The sequence below is a fragment of the Alexandromys fortis genome, unplaced genomic scaffold, assembly GCF_014885135.2.
Source record: "Alexandromys fortis isolate MF-2015 unplaced genomic scaffold, M_Fortis_MF-2015_v1.1 scaffold_218, whole genome shotgun sequence".
NCBI classification, from domain to species: domain Eukaryota; kingdom Metazoa; phylum Chordata; class Mammalia; order Rodentia; family Cricetidae; genus Alexandromys; species Alexandromys fortis.
In genome coordinates, this window is record NW_026068112.1 from 683303 (window position 1) to 698070 (window position 14768).

A 14768-nucleotide genomic window follows, 5' to 3' on the forward strand; every position below is an offset into this window, starting at 1 on the left:
GAGACAGGCAACCGAGTGTCGTAGCTCAAGCTTCCATTGAAATTGACTCATCACTAGCTGGGTGATGGTGGCACATGCCTTTAATCCCAACCTTCTGGAGGCAGAGGCAGGTCTGATCTACAAAGTGAGTTCCAGGATAGCCAGGGTTAGAACTAGAAACCCTGTCTCAAAAAAAAAGAAAAAGAAAAAAGTTTACTTATCACCAAACCTCCATCCCCACGTCCCAGGTGCAACAGTCCCTACAGGCTGCTGGGCTTGTCGGTGACCTTGATGCCGACTCTGGACTGACCCTCAGCAGGAGAGTCCGCCGGGCCCAGCTTGCCCACTATAATTTTCAGTTTGGTAAGTTTGGTTAGCTTTGGCGCTCAGAGCCCCAGGCTCTGCATTCTCGGTATTAAGTCTATTGTTTGGCTTGTGTACATTGGATTAATTGGGCTCATTACCTAGGCCGGGAAGGAGCCTGACTAATCTGCCTCCCCTGCTCCTTCCCACAACCTCTTCCATCTCAGAACAGCTTTCTTCTCATTAACCCAGCCAGGCCAGCAGCAGAGAGAAAGGGACAGCAGAGGGCTGAAATGAAGCTCACCTGCAGTCCAGGACTGGGGAGGTGCATGCGGGAGGATCAAAAGTTTGAGCTATATGTACATGTATGTACGTATGTATATGTACATATATGTATGTGTGTATGCGTATATATATCAAGATTTTCAGTAACAAAGAGCTGGGCTTGTAGCTCTGTGCCAGAGCATGAGTTTGATCCCAACACCAAAACCACCGAAAGCTTTAATGGATTGGCCTTGTTTGTTGTTGAGTGGGTGGAGGCAGCTCTAGGGCACAAGAAGGGCCCTAGGAAGGAAGTTGCTCTGGCTGTTAGGACTCTGGAGGCAAGAAGCAGAAACTGCCCAGCCAGACCGCCTGATGGGATCACGCATGCCAGTCGCCTTGCCTGCACAAAGAGCCAGCTATGCCACAGTCCAGCCCCCCTCCCTTCCTGTATTGTACCCCTCCCCCAGGCACACACATATGTTTTTTTTCTTTGTGTGAGCTCTTTGTCTGTTTCTTTGACTCTCCAGCCCTGGTCTCCTGACCAGTAGTGATAAGTCGAGTGGAGCCTGGACCATTTCCTTGTCTCCTCAGAATGGACAGGCAGCAGCGTAGCAGGCACAACTGAATGTACTCCTTTAAGCCGTGTCTAGACTCTGCTCCCACCATCCCCCCTGCCTAAAGATTCAGGACTCTGAAGTTTCTGCAGAGTAAAAGGAAATAGCCCATAGGGTGAGCTTTCCTGGGTTTGCAGTTGTTTCCTCTTCCTGCAGTGGTCGGCCAGAGAGAGCAGAGTAAGAGAACAGTGAACATTCGCACTCGAGACAACCGACAGCTCGGGGAGCGAGGCTTGGCCGAGTCTGTGCAGAGGCTGCTGGAGTTACAGGACGCCCGGGTCCCCAATGCGGAAGAAATGTTCTGAGTTTTGTTCCCTGGTGAGGCATAGACTCCTGAGAGCCCCTTATCATGGGAGATCCCAGCCCGGCTGGCAGCCAGAACGTCCCTGACTCTTGAGAACTGCCTGGTTTGGAGGGCCCTGCACAGCAAAGAATGATGTGCTGCTTGCATGGGGGGAGAATAAAAATAAACTTGAAGCCGAGGCTGTGTCTTCATCTGATCTGGTGGGAAGGGTCTGTGTTGTCTTCCTGCTGCTCCAGACCTGAGGAAAAGAGATACTGAGGCCTGAGCAGCTGGGGAAGTGTCTCAGGCAGCCATTCCCAGTCCCATTCCGAGGCTGTCAGACCCCTTCCCGACAAAGACAGTTTACAGATGGAAAACCGAGGCGCAGATTACGGATTTGGATATCAAGTTGCTCTGTGATTGTCTGCGTCAGCTTTGGGGTCCTGTGAGGGCTCCCTCCCATCACCTCCATTATTCCCAGTCTTGTAAGGAGGCTCCAGGATGACTTTGAGAGGAGTGGCTGTGAGAGGAGGAGCAGCTGGGCCTGAGTCACGGCAGGAAACAGGAGGGCGGGAGATAGCATATAAAAAGACAGCAGGCCCTGGAGTACACGGCAGCAGTAGCAGCAGCTGGCAGCAAGTGGCTCAGACCTCCACGTCCAGATCTACCTGGGACAACCAGCTTCTGAGTGGCCAGTGACCAGTTCTTGCCCCAGGATGGGGACCTTATCCAGAGCAGCCTTGATCTTGGCCTGCTTGGCCCTTGCTTCTGCTGCCTCTGAGGGAGGTGAGTCGGGGTGGGGTCAGCAGTTGCTTAGTAGCCAGGCTCTAAACAGCTCATCAGCAGTTGGGTTCAGAGCTTCCTTTTTGTGAGCATGCTCACCATGGGGCTGGGGCAGGAGAGGGATACCTAGGGATAGTTGCTAAGAAACACAAATTGGAGTCAGACTGACAACACGGGACAGGTGAATGTACAGGCTGTGGGGCCTGGAGATGTCTGAGGAGGGCTCTCAGGAGGTGAGGAAGAAAAAGAGGTCCCCAGGCTGCTCAAAACCAGTCTGCTGACCCTGGGAGCCTTCTGACTCACTGGCTAGAAGGCCAGTTAGGGGTGCCCATTCACCCTCTCCTAAGCACACCCACACTGCTGGAGTCTGAACAAAAGGGAATGCTTACTGTAGATGGGGGCAGACCCCAAGATTTCAGTATATGCAGCCTGTGCCTGGCAGAACCCTACCCATTGTCCTGGTCCCTAGTCTGGTGTCCTGTGTCCAGCTACAGCCTAAAGGAGGGCCAGTGAGATGGCTCGGTGTGTAAAGGCACTTGCCAACAAGGCCAGTGACCTGAATTCGAGCCCAGTAACCCACATGGAAGGAGAAGACTGGCTCCCACAGTTGTCCTCTGACCTCCACACACTCACTGGGACACAGTGCACATAGAAAAGTATATTTTATATACCATATATTAGAGATTTAGAGATATACATTGTGTGTGTGTGTGTGTGTGTGTGTGTGTGTGTGTGTGTGTAAAGAAACCCAAAGTTAGGATCTGAGATTGACTGAAGATGGCAGTTAAACGCTTAGCTGGGCTTCCTACCCAAAGGCCTATAGGAGGAGGTTGGTGGGGAGGTGGGTCCTCTGAGGCTAGAGACCAGCAGAGCAGTGGCTATGGGGACAGCCACAAGTCCCATCCACATGTCACACTCCCCTTAGATACAAACTGAGGTTTTCTCAGGCCCCAACCCACTCACATCAAGGTTGGTGTGGGAGATTGAGGGGAACACTCTTGGCCCCCATGGCCTCTCCATCCTTTGCTCAGGACCAGGAAAGGACCTCCCAACACTGCCTCTGACTTGTTCTTCCTTCCTCCAGCCTTCAAGCCTTCAGAGCAAAAAGAGATGAAGCCAGAGAACCTGTTTCTGCACCTTCATGAAGGTGAGAACCCCTGCCCAAGAACCAAGTCTATCTTCTGTAGCTTCCCCGGTCACCGAGGTCGGAGGACAGAAGCGTTGAGGGTGCATGGCTGATGCACTTGGGGGAACAAGCGCACAATGAGTCTAGGAGCTGCGGTTCTGTCTCCCTTGCCTCCAGTTGCCTCTAGTCTAGGAGCTGCGGTTCTCACTGTCTCCCTTGCCTCCAGTTGCCTCTAGTCTAGGAGCTGCGGTTCTCACTGTCTCCCTTGCCTCTGGTCTAGGAGCTACGGTTCTCACTGTCTCCCTTCTTGCCTCCAGTTGGCTATGCAGCCCCTCCTTCCCCATCACAAACCCGGAGACTCCGAGTGGACCACTTTGAAACTTCTCAGCCCGACCCTCTCTTTGAGGAACAGAGGGAAGGTAAGGCTACCCACAAGCCCCTCGTGCTTCCTGCTCTCCAGGTGGGGAGGAGGGACCCCCACCTTGCTGTCTGGCTCAGAGGGGTGGACTGACTGCTCGCACTGCCCGTTCTATAGTGCAGCCCCCTTCTCCAGAAGCCATCCCTGTCCAGGAAGAGTGGCCCACTCTCCCAAGGTCAGGAGAGAATATAGGTGAGTGCTTCCCTGGTCCCCAGCCCCACTCCACTGTGGTCCTGATGATGCTTGTCTGATCTCCACACCCTGGTGCCTTCACCCGTCTTGCAGTCGGTCGTCCTGTCCCTCAAGAAGCCATCCCCCTACAGGAAGAGCAGCCCCCTCTCCAAGTTCCTATTGAGCAGAAGGAAAGTAAGTGACTCCTCTTACTCCAGAGCATGGGCTTTGGAGGCCGACGGGGTGGGCAGCTCTGCCACTGAGGCCTGTGTGACCCCGTGCACTGCTCACTTCTCTGAGCCTTGTCGCCCTGGGTTTGGTCCCCAGCACCACAGCACCTGGTTGTGGCAGTTCCCTGTTGTCCCAGCACTTGGGAGGAGGCCTAACCATCAGAGTTCAAGGTCACCCTGGGGTACATAAAGCCCTTTCTTTAAAAAAAGGAGGCAGGCAGGCAGGAAGGAAACGGTGTCTATTCCATAGCTATAGGTTAAGTGATACAAAGTAGGGCTTGTGTCTCATTGGCCTCTCGAGTTCCTTCGTGCATGGGAACTAGAAAGGGCCCATTTTCTAGAGGTGCCCATCCCACAAACCTTTTGCTTACACATCTCCTTCTACCCAAGTAGAGCCATATGCCCAGCATCAGGAGGAGATGCTCCAGTCCAGGCAGACAGAGGGTGAGTGACAGCAGTTGTCTCTGCCCCTGCGCATTAGCCCGCAGGCTCAGAACCTGAGCCTCAAGGAAGGACCTAATGCAGGTCCAGGCTGCAGGTCCGCGCAGTAACCTTTTCTTTTCAGTGCGGGTCAAGGTAAGAAGCCGGGACTAGCTTCGTGCTTCCACACATGCTCCCAACCCTCCTGTTCAACCCACGGTCTTCCAATTCTTCCAGCTCAGTCCACCTTAGCATAACCCTCCCCACTGCTTTCCCAATTTCAGAGAAGCCCTTCGTGGGCCAGCGCGCCCCAGAACCCCAGCCTTCGAACCCGGTGCAGCACTGCCAACAGGGCCGGAGAGGAGGCTGGGGCCACCGGCTGGATGGCTTCCCTCCTGGACGGCCTTCTCCAGACAATCTCAACCAGATCTGCCTTCCTGAGCGCCAGCATGTGGTGTATGGCCCCTGGAACCTGCCGCAGACTGGCTACTCCCACCTTAGTCGCCAGGGAGAGTCCCTCAATTTGCTGGAGACTGGGTATTCCCGCTGTTGCCGCTGCCGCAACCCCACAAACCGCCTAGACTGCGCGAAGCTTGTGGTAAGGGTTTGACTGCCGGGGACCGGGGTGTCTCTTAACCTTCAGACAGTGTGTGTGTGGGGGGTATGGAAGGGCTAGAACCTTGCCCTGGGTACAGAGGACCTCAGGCTCCTTTCACTGGCTCTACCGCAAAGACCTCCTCAGCGTGCCCCAAGAGCACTGGACGGCCATGCTGCTTTCTTGTTTACCTCCTGGGGTCCTTTCCTGGAGCGCGGGAGGAAGGCAGGAATGCGGACAGTGGGTTTCCAGGCTGACCCACCCCTCTCACTGTAGTGGGAGGACACAATGACCAGGTTCTGTGAGGCTGAGTTCTCTGTCAAGACCCGACCTCACCGGTGCTGCAGACAGCGGGGGGAGGAGCGATTCTCTTGCTTCCAAGAGGAAGCGCCGCGGCCACACTACCAGTTCCAGCCCTGCCCCATCCACCAAACTGGCATGTCCTCAGGGCCCCAGGTGCCTTTCCCCCCGGGGTTGCCCACTCCGGACAATGTCAAAAACATCTGTCTCCTGAGACGCTTCCGCTCTGTGCCACGCAACCTCCTAGCTACTGACCCCATCCAGAGGCAGCTGCAGGCTCTGACCCGGCTGGAGATGGAGTTCCAGCGCTGCTGCCGCCAGGGCCACAACCACACCTGCACATGGAAGGCCGTAAGTGGGCACCCCAGCCACCTCGGAAGCTTGTCTGCCTGCCCACCTGCCCCCCAGCTCCACTGCTGACTCTACAGCCGCCCATCCACGCTCTTCCCCGTGAGCACATCCACGTTCGTCCACTTGTGATTGTCCGTCCATCACTGTGTCTGTCATCTGAGTCTGTTCACGCTGAATCTTCCTGCTGCCGTCCTGGGCGTATCCACCGTGACCCACCCGTGACCCCGCACATGCACCTGTCTGCCGTCAGTCAGTCTGTCCAGCTCTGGCCTCAGCTGACCCTCTGTACCTGCTGTTGCAGCTCGTCTCCAGTGGCTAACTAGGAGCTTCATCTGTGTTCCTCCCTCGCACGTTCCCCAGCCCACACAGCCATAACCGCCCCCTGGTCCTCCAGTTCCTCACTCTCCCCCTCGGCCCATGGGGCCTCATCTCCTAGATGATAGTGATAAGGTGTGGCCAGGGGAGAGGGGCCAGGTAGTCGGGCCTCTGACGGAATCTTCTGTTCCACAGTGGGAGGACACCCTGGATGAATACTGTGATCGGGAACTGGCTATAAAGACCCATCCCCACTCCTGTTGCCACTACCCTCCTAGCCCTGCCCGGGACGAATGCTTCGCCCAGCGGGCTCCCTACCCCAACTATGACCGGGATCTCTTGACCCTTGACCTCAGCCGAGTCACCCCTAACCTCATGGGCCATCTCTGTGGAAACGGAAGAGTTCTCACCAAGCAGTGAGTCTTGCCTAGATGTTCCCAACCCTCTTGTCTGTCCAAACCTCCTCCCTCCTGGGGTGTCCTTGGGGAAAACAAAATCATGATCTCCCAGTATCATTTGGGGGAAGGCTGTTTATTTATTTTGAAAGTTTCACTCTGCGGTCAAGGCTGGTCTTGAACAGAGCCAATTCTCCTGCCTCAGCACCCCGAGTAGTAGGAGGGTGGGTATAAGCCACCACCCACACAGCCTTTGGGTGCTCTGAACGGCACAAGACCCTGAATCTGCCCCTCTCATACCAATCAGCAAACAGATTCCTGGGCTGATCCAGAACATGACTGTCCGCTGCTGTGACCTGCCCTTTCCAGAACAGGCCTGCTGCGGTGAAGATGAGGTGGGTGACTCTGGGAAACAGAGGAGGAGGGGAGAGGGCTGGAGGTAGAAATGGCCTTTCATTATAGTCTCTGAAACCTGCTCCCAGAAACCAGAGGGTGAGAGGGCTAGACCCTCCTCGGTGTTCCAGACGCCTTCCCTCCCGACTTGACCTATTATCCCTGCCCTGGGCCTCAAGCTTCTGGCATTTCCAGATGTGCACATCTGTCAGTCACAAGGAATCCTGCTGTGCTAGGAAGGGTTGCACAGCTTCTGGGCCTCCAGAGGAAATCCAGTGGTCAAACAGCAGAAGCTGTCCAAGGAGGACTGAGGGCCCCCGAGCCAACCTGTGACTTCACCATACCCAATTTTACACTCCTTTTCCAGAAACTAGCCTTCGTCGAGAATCTCTGTGGTCCCCGAAGGAACTCCTGGAAAGATCCTGCCCTCTGCTGTAACCTGTCTCCTGGGGATGAGCAAGCCAACTGCTTCAATGTCAACTATCTGAGAAATGTGGCCTTAGTGTCCGGAGACACTAGGGATGCCACCAGCCAGGGGGAGCAGGGCCCAACTGGAGGAACAAATGTCCACCCCACCCCTGGGTCCAAGGAAGAAAAATGAGTCACCCTGAGCCTCGGAGGATTAGATGGGGAACCCCACCCTACTCCACCCTCCTTGAACACTCATTACAATAAATGCCTCTTGGATTTGGCATCCTCACTGTCCTTAACGCACAAACACGCCCTCCTAAGCTCTTTAAGACTGGCCCAGTGCTGTCCTCACCGACGGCACAGGAGGTGTTCCTCAGGTGGGGGACCATAGCTAAACGGCTGGGTCTCTTGCCATCGTGATCAAGTATTTGAAAAAAACACCACCCCTGTAACTGGCTGTTGGGATTCAGGGTGAAAAGGATGTAATCTATGTTCTTAATGGGCCACAGCCCAGGCTGACATTTTAATCCTGCTGTGCTCAGGATGGAACAGCGTCCTGACAACTAATCACGTTATTACACTGAGCTGTGTCCCTATGTCCCTAGCCTAGGCTGCATGGTCTCTGGGTGTGTGTGTTTGTGAATGTGCATGTGTGCATATGTGTGTGTGTGTGTGTGTATGTATGCACGTGAGCTTCCCAGGTAACCAGTCGGCTAGCTTTGTGGATCCTCGGATTCCGCTGCCCACTGACTCACAGACCCACAGCAGCACCTCAGCTAGAGATCCCAGCTCAACGGCAAGCACGTACCATCTCCCTGCCCCAGCCTGGCATTTTAAATCACTTTCAGCCCTTTAAGAATTCCTGCTTTGTGCTGGGCAGTAGTGGCGCACGCCTTTGATCCTAGCACTCAGGAAGCAGAGGCAGGCCTGGTCTACAGAGCGAGTTCCAGGACAACCAGGGCTGTTAAACAGAGAGACCCTGTCTCCAAGAACAAAACAACAACAAAAGTTTCCACTTTGGCTCATTATCAATTTGCCCCCCATTTGTGATCATGTCAGACTTGGGAAAAACACAGTTTAAAAAAACACACAGCCCCCGCCTGGTCATGCACTGTCCAAGAACCTGTTTGCAGGTGTGCCGAGTGTTGTACAGGGTGCTTAGGGTGCCAGTCTGCTCTGAGCAGGTCAAGACCTGAGTGGGGTGAGGCTGAGCTGAGGCAGCGGGTGGCACTGGGAGCTTCCACTCCAGACGGGCAGGATGAGTGCCTCGGGCACGAACACCAAGGCTTTACTCTTTCTTAACTTTATTTATCTATCTATCTATCTATCTATCTATCTATCTATCTATCTATCTATCTATCTATCTATTTATTTATTTGCATTGGCGTGAAGGTGTCAGATCCCCTGAAACTTTTTACAGACAGTTGTGAGCTGCCATATGGGTGCTGGGACTTGAACTTGGATCCTCTGGAAGAGCAGTCAGAGCTCTTAACCACCAAGCCAAGGCTTTACTCTTTCGTGGCCCCCTTAGGCTCCCGGAATGATACAAGGCCACTGGAGTTTCCAGCAAAAGATGTACTCAAATTTGCTTTGGGAGATGTCTAGTCAGCAACCATGTTCCCAGACAAGAGGGTTGAACTCCAGCCCTGAGGTGAATCAGACAAGGGCAGTGACTGATGGGGACCTTCAAGGCCTGCGAAGCTGCCCTGGAACCCTGAACCTCAAGGCTGAGGATGGAATACTCCTGGGGAGGGCTTCCTCTGGGACCCGGGTGGTGGCAGAACATCTTCCCAGAAACACAGACTTCTGAGTTCCAGTTCTAGCCAAAAGGGTGAACCAAGACCGGTCATGCACCCTGGCTAGGACCCAACCCACACCAGCCGCTTCCTGCACCGCCACAGCCTTCTATTTATTTTTTTGGTCAGTGGTTGTTCCTAAGCAACCGCTTAGCAGATCCTTCCTGCCTGTCAGCACTAGGGCCAATAGGCGGGCGGCCGCAGCTCATCGCCCCACCCCAGCCCCTGTCCGGAGCTCCAGAGCCCCAGCAGTCCACGCAGAAATCCCAAGCACTCTGACCGGAAGTCACACCCCGAGACCCTTCTGTCTTTACCCGGCTGTAGCGCAGCACCAAGTGGCACAGCACCGGCCGCCGCGGTACACAGTGTGCTGGGAGGGAAGAAGGAACCAGAGATAGTAACTAGGCGGTGAGTGTGGACAACATGAAATGGGTTGAGGTTACCAAGGAAAAGGGGAAGTATTAAAATTCACAGCAATTAGACGTGAAAATTAACTATTAAGATAGAATTTAAACCAGGTGGTGGCGCACGCTTTTAACATCAGCACTCAGGCGACATTGGCAGGTGGATCTCTGAGTCCTAGGCCAGCTTGGTCTACAGAGAGAGTTCCAGGACAACCAGGACTACACAGAAAAACCCTGTCTCCAAAAGCCAAAAGAAAAGAAAAACAGTTTAAGTTTGTGGGAGGCACAGGAATCAGAGCTTCTGAGGAGAGCTGAATTCCACAGAGCTGCTAAAGCGCAAAGTGCTGGAGAGGTGGCTCAGTGGCTAAGAGCCCTGACTGCGCGGGAAGAGGACTTGTTCCAGCGTCCACAGCATGGCTCTCAACCCTGTAACTGCCCTTCTAGGGAATCCAAGCCCTCTTCTGGCCTCTGCTAGCCCCGGGCACATACAGGCATGCAGACAAAATGCAGAGAATTAATCAATCTTTTAAAAATTACAAAAATAGCTGGGTGGTGGTAGTGTACGGCTTTAATCCCAGCATTTGGGAAGCAGGACAATCTCAGTGAGTTTGAGCCCAGCCTGGTCTACAGAGCGAGTTCTAAGACAGCTGGGTCTGTTGTACAAAGAAACCCTATCTCAAAAAAACAAAAAGACAAACAAAAAAATTAAAAACAATAATAAACAACTTTAGATTTTTATTGGAAGAGATTGGAGAGCTGGTTTAGCAATCAGGAAAACCTGAGTTTTGGTTCCCAGGACTCAGGCAACTCACATCTGCCTGCAGTTACAGATCCTGGGATCCTGCTCCCTCCACCAGCACCTGCGACACGTGGCGGACATGCGGCATACAATCAAAATAGAAAAAAGATTGGTGGCCAGGCAGTGGTGGCACACACTTTTAATCTCAGCACTCTGGAGGCAGAGGCAGGAGGACCTCTGTGAGGCCAGCCTGGTCCACAGAGCAAGTTCCAGGACAGCCTCCAAAGCTACACACAGAAACCATGTCTCAAAAAAAACCAACCAAACAAAAAAGATGGTGGTAGCTCAAATCCTCAAACTTGGGAGGCACAGGCCAGTGGATCTTACTGAGTTTCAGGCCAGCCTGTTCTACAGAGTTCCAGGACAGCCTGGTCTACAGAGTTCCAGGACAGCCAGGGCTACATGAGCCCCTGACTCAAGAATAAATAAATATCTAAGCCCGACTAGAAGAAAAGCATCAAAAGAAATCAAGTGAGGCTGAGTGGTGGTGGTGGTGGTGGTGCACACCTTCAACCCCAGCACTCAGGAGGCAGAGCCGGTCTCCACGGGTTCAAGGCCAGCCTGGGACCAAGGCTGGGTGTGTAGTAGCACTGCCTTTACTCTTGCTGGGCAGGCAGGTCTGAGTTTGAGACCAGCCTGAGTAACAAAGTGAGTTCTAGGACAGCTGGCGCTATGTAGATAGACCCAGCCACAAACAAAACAAAAACAAAAACGCTGGAGGGGAACTCACTATGCTCTTGTCTCAGCCTCCCAATTGCCAAAGTGCTGGGATTACAGACCCATCCACCACCAAGACAAGAGCTTGGTCTGAGCCTGGCCTGAGCAGCACCCAGACTCCGTAGAGAGTTTAATTACGGTAGACAGATGTCCTGCTCCCGTTTGTTTGCTTACCACGGCAATCTGTGGTAAACTTGAGGAGAAAGGGGTTTGTTTTAGCTTAAAACCCAAGGTCTGCAGTAAAGGACTCAAGGCAGGCGCCAGAGGCACAAACTGAAGCAGGTTGCTGGCTTGATTCTCATGGTCTGCTCAACCCAGGACCTCCAGGGATGGCACCCCCCAAGGTAGGCTGGGCCCACCCACACCAAAAAATATAGAAAAAATAAAGTATAGAAAAATATAAAATATAGAAAAAATAAAAAGGTAAGGGGAATGACCGAACATGGTGTCCTGTACCTGTAGTCCCAGGTGCTCAGGAGGCTGAGGCAGGAGGATTATGACTTCAAGCCTTCTTTGGGCTATGGAGTGAGTTTAAGGCAAGCCTAGGAAACTCAGACTCTTCAAAGCACCATGGGAAAACAAACATGGTAGCCCATGCCTCTAACAATAAACTGGGGAGCTGAAGGCAAAAGGAGCCATGAACTGAAGGATGGAGAGAGAGAGAGAGAGAGAGAGAGAGAGAGAGAGAGAGAGAGAGAGAGAGAGATTCGTAGCTCTGGAGAGATGGCTCAGCTGTTCTTCCCAGCACCCACATGGCAGCTCACTAAAAATCTAACTCCAGTTCCAAGGGATCCTATGCCCTGTTCTGACTTCCATGGATACCACAATAATGTGGTGAACAGACATACATACAGACATGAAGACCTACAGACAAAACATGTTAAAAAGTTAAATTACATTTTAAAATCTTATAAAATGTGTGTGTGTGTTCCAGGACAGCCTGGGTTATACAGAAAGATCCTGTCTCAAAACAAAACAAAACAAAAAACTTAAAAACACTATCCGGATGTGATAGTGTTTAATTTTAATAATTAAATTATTATTAATTCAGTAAGCTCATCTAAGGCACAATTATCTACTCCACTAGGTTTACTGGAAATTAGTTCCAAGTCTTTTAGGTAGAAACAGAGGACGGGCCTTCCATGACCCTAAGCACACAGATGTCTGTTTCCAGATGAGATATATGTTTAAATTGGAATAAAATTCACTTTTAGAAAATAGTTTTTATTTATATTTTATGTTCATTGGTATTCTGCCATGATGTGGGAGGTCCTTCTGTATATGTGTTGCTTTTATTGGTTGGTAAAGCTATTTCAGCCAATGGCTTAGCAAAGTCAAGTCAGGCAGGAAATCTGAACAGAGACATAGAGAATCACGGAGACGCCATGTAGCTGCCGAAGAAGCGAGCAGTAACAAACCACGAGCCTCAAGGTAAAATATAAAAGAAATGGGTTGAGCTAACTAGGAATTGGCCAAACAGTGTTGTAATTACTATAGTTTCTGTGTGATTATTCTGGTCTGGGCATCGGGAGAAATGGACGAGCAGCCTCTGTTTACACTGCCGTCCGTGCAGTGTATCTGTGGAGGGTGTCAGATCCCCTGGGACAGGAATCACAGTTGTGAGCACCCAGGGGACTTGGACCAGGGTCCTCTGGAAGAGTAGCCTCACTCCCAACCACTGAACCATCTCTCCAGCCCTAAAATTCACTTTTTAATAATTAAAAAAAAAAAACATTGTGGCTAAACAAAGGTAACAATCATCTGAACTGTTGGAAGGGCTGCGGGTGCCTCATAGTCCAGAAACTTAGAATGAAAAAAAGTTCCATGAAATGCAATTAAGCAAAGAACAAGAAAATGGCCATAAAATAACAATAATATAAAAATAAAGCAAGGTGGTGGTGGCGCATGCCTTTGATCCCAGCACTCCAAAGGCAGAGGCAGGCAGGTCTCTGAGTTCAAGGCCAGCCTGGTATACACAGCGAGTTCCTGGACAGCCAGAGCAATTACTCAGAGAAACCCTGTCTTGAAAAATAAAACAAACAAATAATTATATAAAAATAAAGAGGGTGGAGTGGCAGCCCACACCGTTAGCTCCAGAATATGGAAGGCAGAAGCTGGTGTGTCTGAGTGAGCATGAGGCCAGCGTAATCTACAGAGTGAGAGGCAGGCAAGACAAGGCCCACAACAAACCCTGTTTCAAAACAAAGCAAAAATGAAGAGAGAAAGAGCAGGGAAGAAAATAAGGCAAAGGAAAAAGACCCAAGGGTTGGTGGTGTGGCTCGGTGGCGTTACATCTGCATGAGACTGTTGTTTCACAGCATAGAGACTGCAACAGCCCTGCCTCACTACTAGGCGACATTGTAGTGGGTGCCTGAGCCAGATCCAATTAAGTCCCTTCCAAAATTCCCAAGCACGGAATCTGTGATAACATGGGGCTAATTAGCAAGATGGTAATAAATCACCAGCGCAAAAGAAACGTACTGGGTATTTTACATCTGTTTATTTGATACTGGGCTTTGTGGGAACCTTTTAAAGTTCTGTTTATTTATTTATTTACACATATGCCTGTAGGCCAGAAGGGGGTGCCAGATCTCATTACAGGCAGTTGTGAGCCACCATGTGGTTGCTGGGAATTGAACTCAGGTCCTCCAGAAGAGCAGCTGTGCTCTTAACCACTGGGCCATCTCTCCAGCCTCTGGTTTTAACTTATGATCCTCTAATCTAAAAGGCTTAAGTGCTGGGACCATGCTTGGCTCTTTGATTTTTTTCTTTTCAAAACAGGGTTCTCCATATAACCTTGGCTGTCCTGGAATGCACACTGTAGACCAGGCTGGTGTCAGACTCAGAGATCTGATCTGCCTGCCTCTGCCCCCTGAGTGCTGGGATTAAAGGGATGTGCCCCACCACCCAGCCTCTTTCATAANCAGAAGAAGGCACCAGACCTCATTACAGATGGTTGTGAGCCACCATGTGGTTGCCGGGAATTGAACTCAGGACCTTTGGAAGAGCAGGCAATACTCTTAACCACTGAGCCATCTCTCCAGCCCTTATTTTTAATTTTTATTCTTTAGTTTTTTGAGACATAGTCTCCCTGTGTAACAGCTCTGGCTGTCCAAGAACTTGCTTCATAGACCAGGCTACCTCGAACTCACAGAGATCCGCCTGCCTCAGCCTCCCAAGTGCTGGGATTAAAGGCAAGCGCCAGCACAGCCCTGCTTCACATTTTCTAAAACGTCTTGTTTAATCAGAATTTCTCATATTTATATTTTTGTGAATAGTTTTTCCTCTGTGGGAATTTACAAATTTTCATAAAAATTTTCATGCTTTTGGCATAGAGTTCACAGCATTCTCTTGAGTTTCTTCTTTGAGACAGATCTAACGTAAACCAGGTTGACCTCAGCTTTCTGTGTAGAAAGAATGAATTTAAACTAACTCCCATCCCCACCTCTCAAGTACTAGGATAATGGGTGTGCACTACTGGCTAACTTCTTTTTAAATTTTATCAATTATCCTAGCATAGTGGTGCACATCTTTAATCCCAGCACTCGGGAGGCAGAGGTAGAGGCAGACGGATCTCTGTGAGTTCAAGGTAGCCTGGTCTACAGAGTGACTTCCAGGACAGCTAGGACTATTACATTGAAAAAACAGAGAGAGAGAGAGAGAGAGAGAGAGAGAGAGAGAGAGAGAGAGAGAGAGAGAGA

At 51.3% G+C, this 14768-nt stretch overlaps 1 protein-coding gene and 2 long non-coding RNA genes across 8 annotated transcripts in view; 2 read left to right on the forward strand and 1 right to left on the reverse strand.

The window, feature by feature from the left end:
• LOC126490047 (uncharacterized) overlaps positions 1 to 14768 on the reverse strand; it is a 40634-nt gene that overhangs the window by 4567 nt on the left and 21299 nt on the right. The window lies entirely within an intron of this gene.
• On the forward strand, positions 187 to 7632 carry Ecm1 (extracellular matrix protein 1). 5 transcript variants are annotated; one of them, XM_050124729.1, is made up of 12 exons: positions 187 to 342; positions 1317 to 2229; positions 3311 to 3373; positions 3670 to 3771; positions 3888 to 3962; positions 4056 to 4136; positions 4562 to 4615; positions 4876 to 5189; positions 5463 to 5837; positions 6348 to 6568; positions 6855 to 6942; positions 7308 to 7632. In XM_050124729.1, exons 2-12 carry the CDS (start codon positions 2160 to 2162, stop codon positions 7539 to 7541), a joined length of 1677 nt encoding a protein of 558 aa, XP_049980686.1. In that variant the 5' UTR covers positions 187 to 342; positions 1317 to 2159; the 3' UTR covers positions 7542 to 7632. The 5 variants fall into 5 exon arrangements, with proteins under 5 accessions (XP_049980686.1, XP_049980687.1, XP_049980689.1 ...); XM_050124730.1 differs by having other exon boundaries at positions 4565 to 4615; XM_050124732.1 differs by lacking the exon at positions 5463 to 5837.
• The window catches only part of LOC126490046 (uncharacterized), a 13818-nt gene continuing 7930 nt past the window's right edge, over positions 8881 to 14768 (forward strand). Inside the window, exon 1 of one of the 2 annotated variants that reach the window (XR_007589092.1) lies at positions 8881 to 9555. This is a non-coding gene — a long non-coding RNA (uncharacterized lncRNA). The remainder of the gene's footprint in view (positions 9556 to 14768) is intronic. The other variant, XR_007589091.1, reaches the window with a different exon arrangement.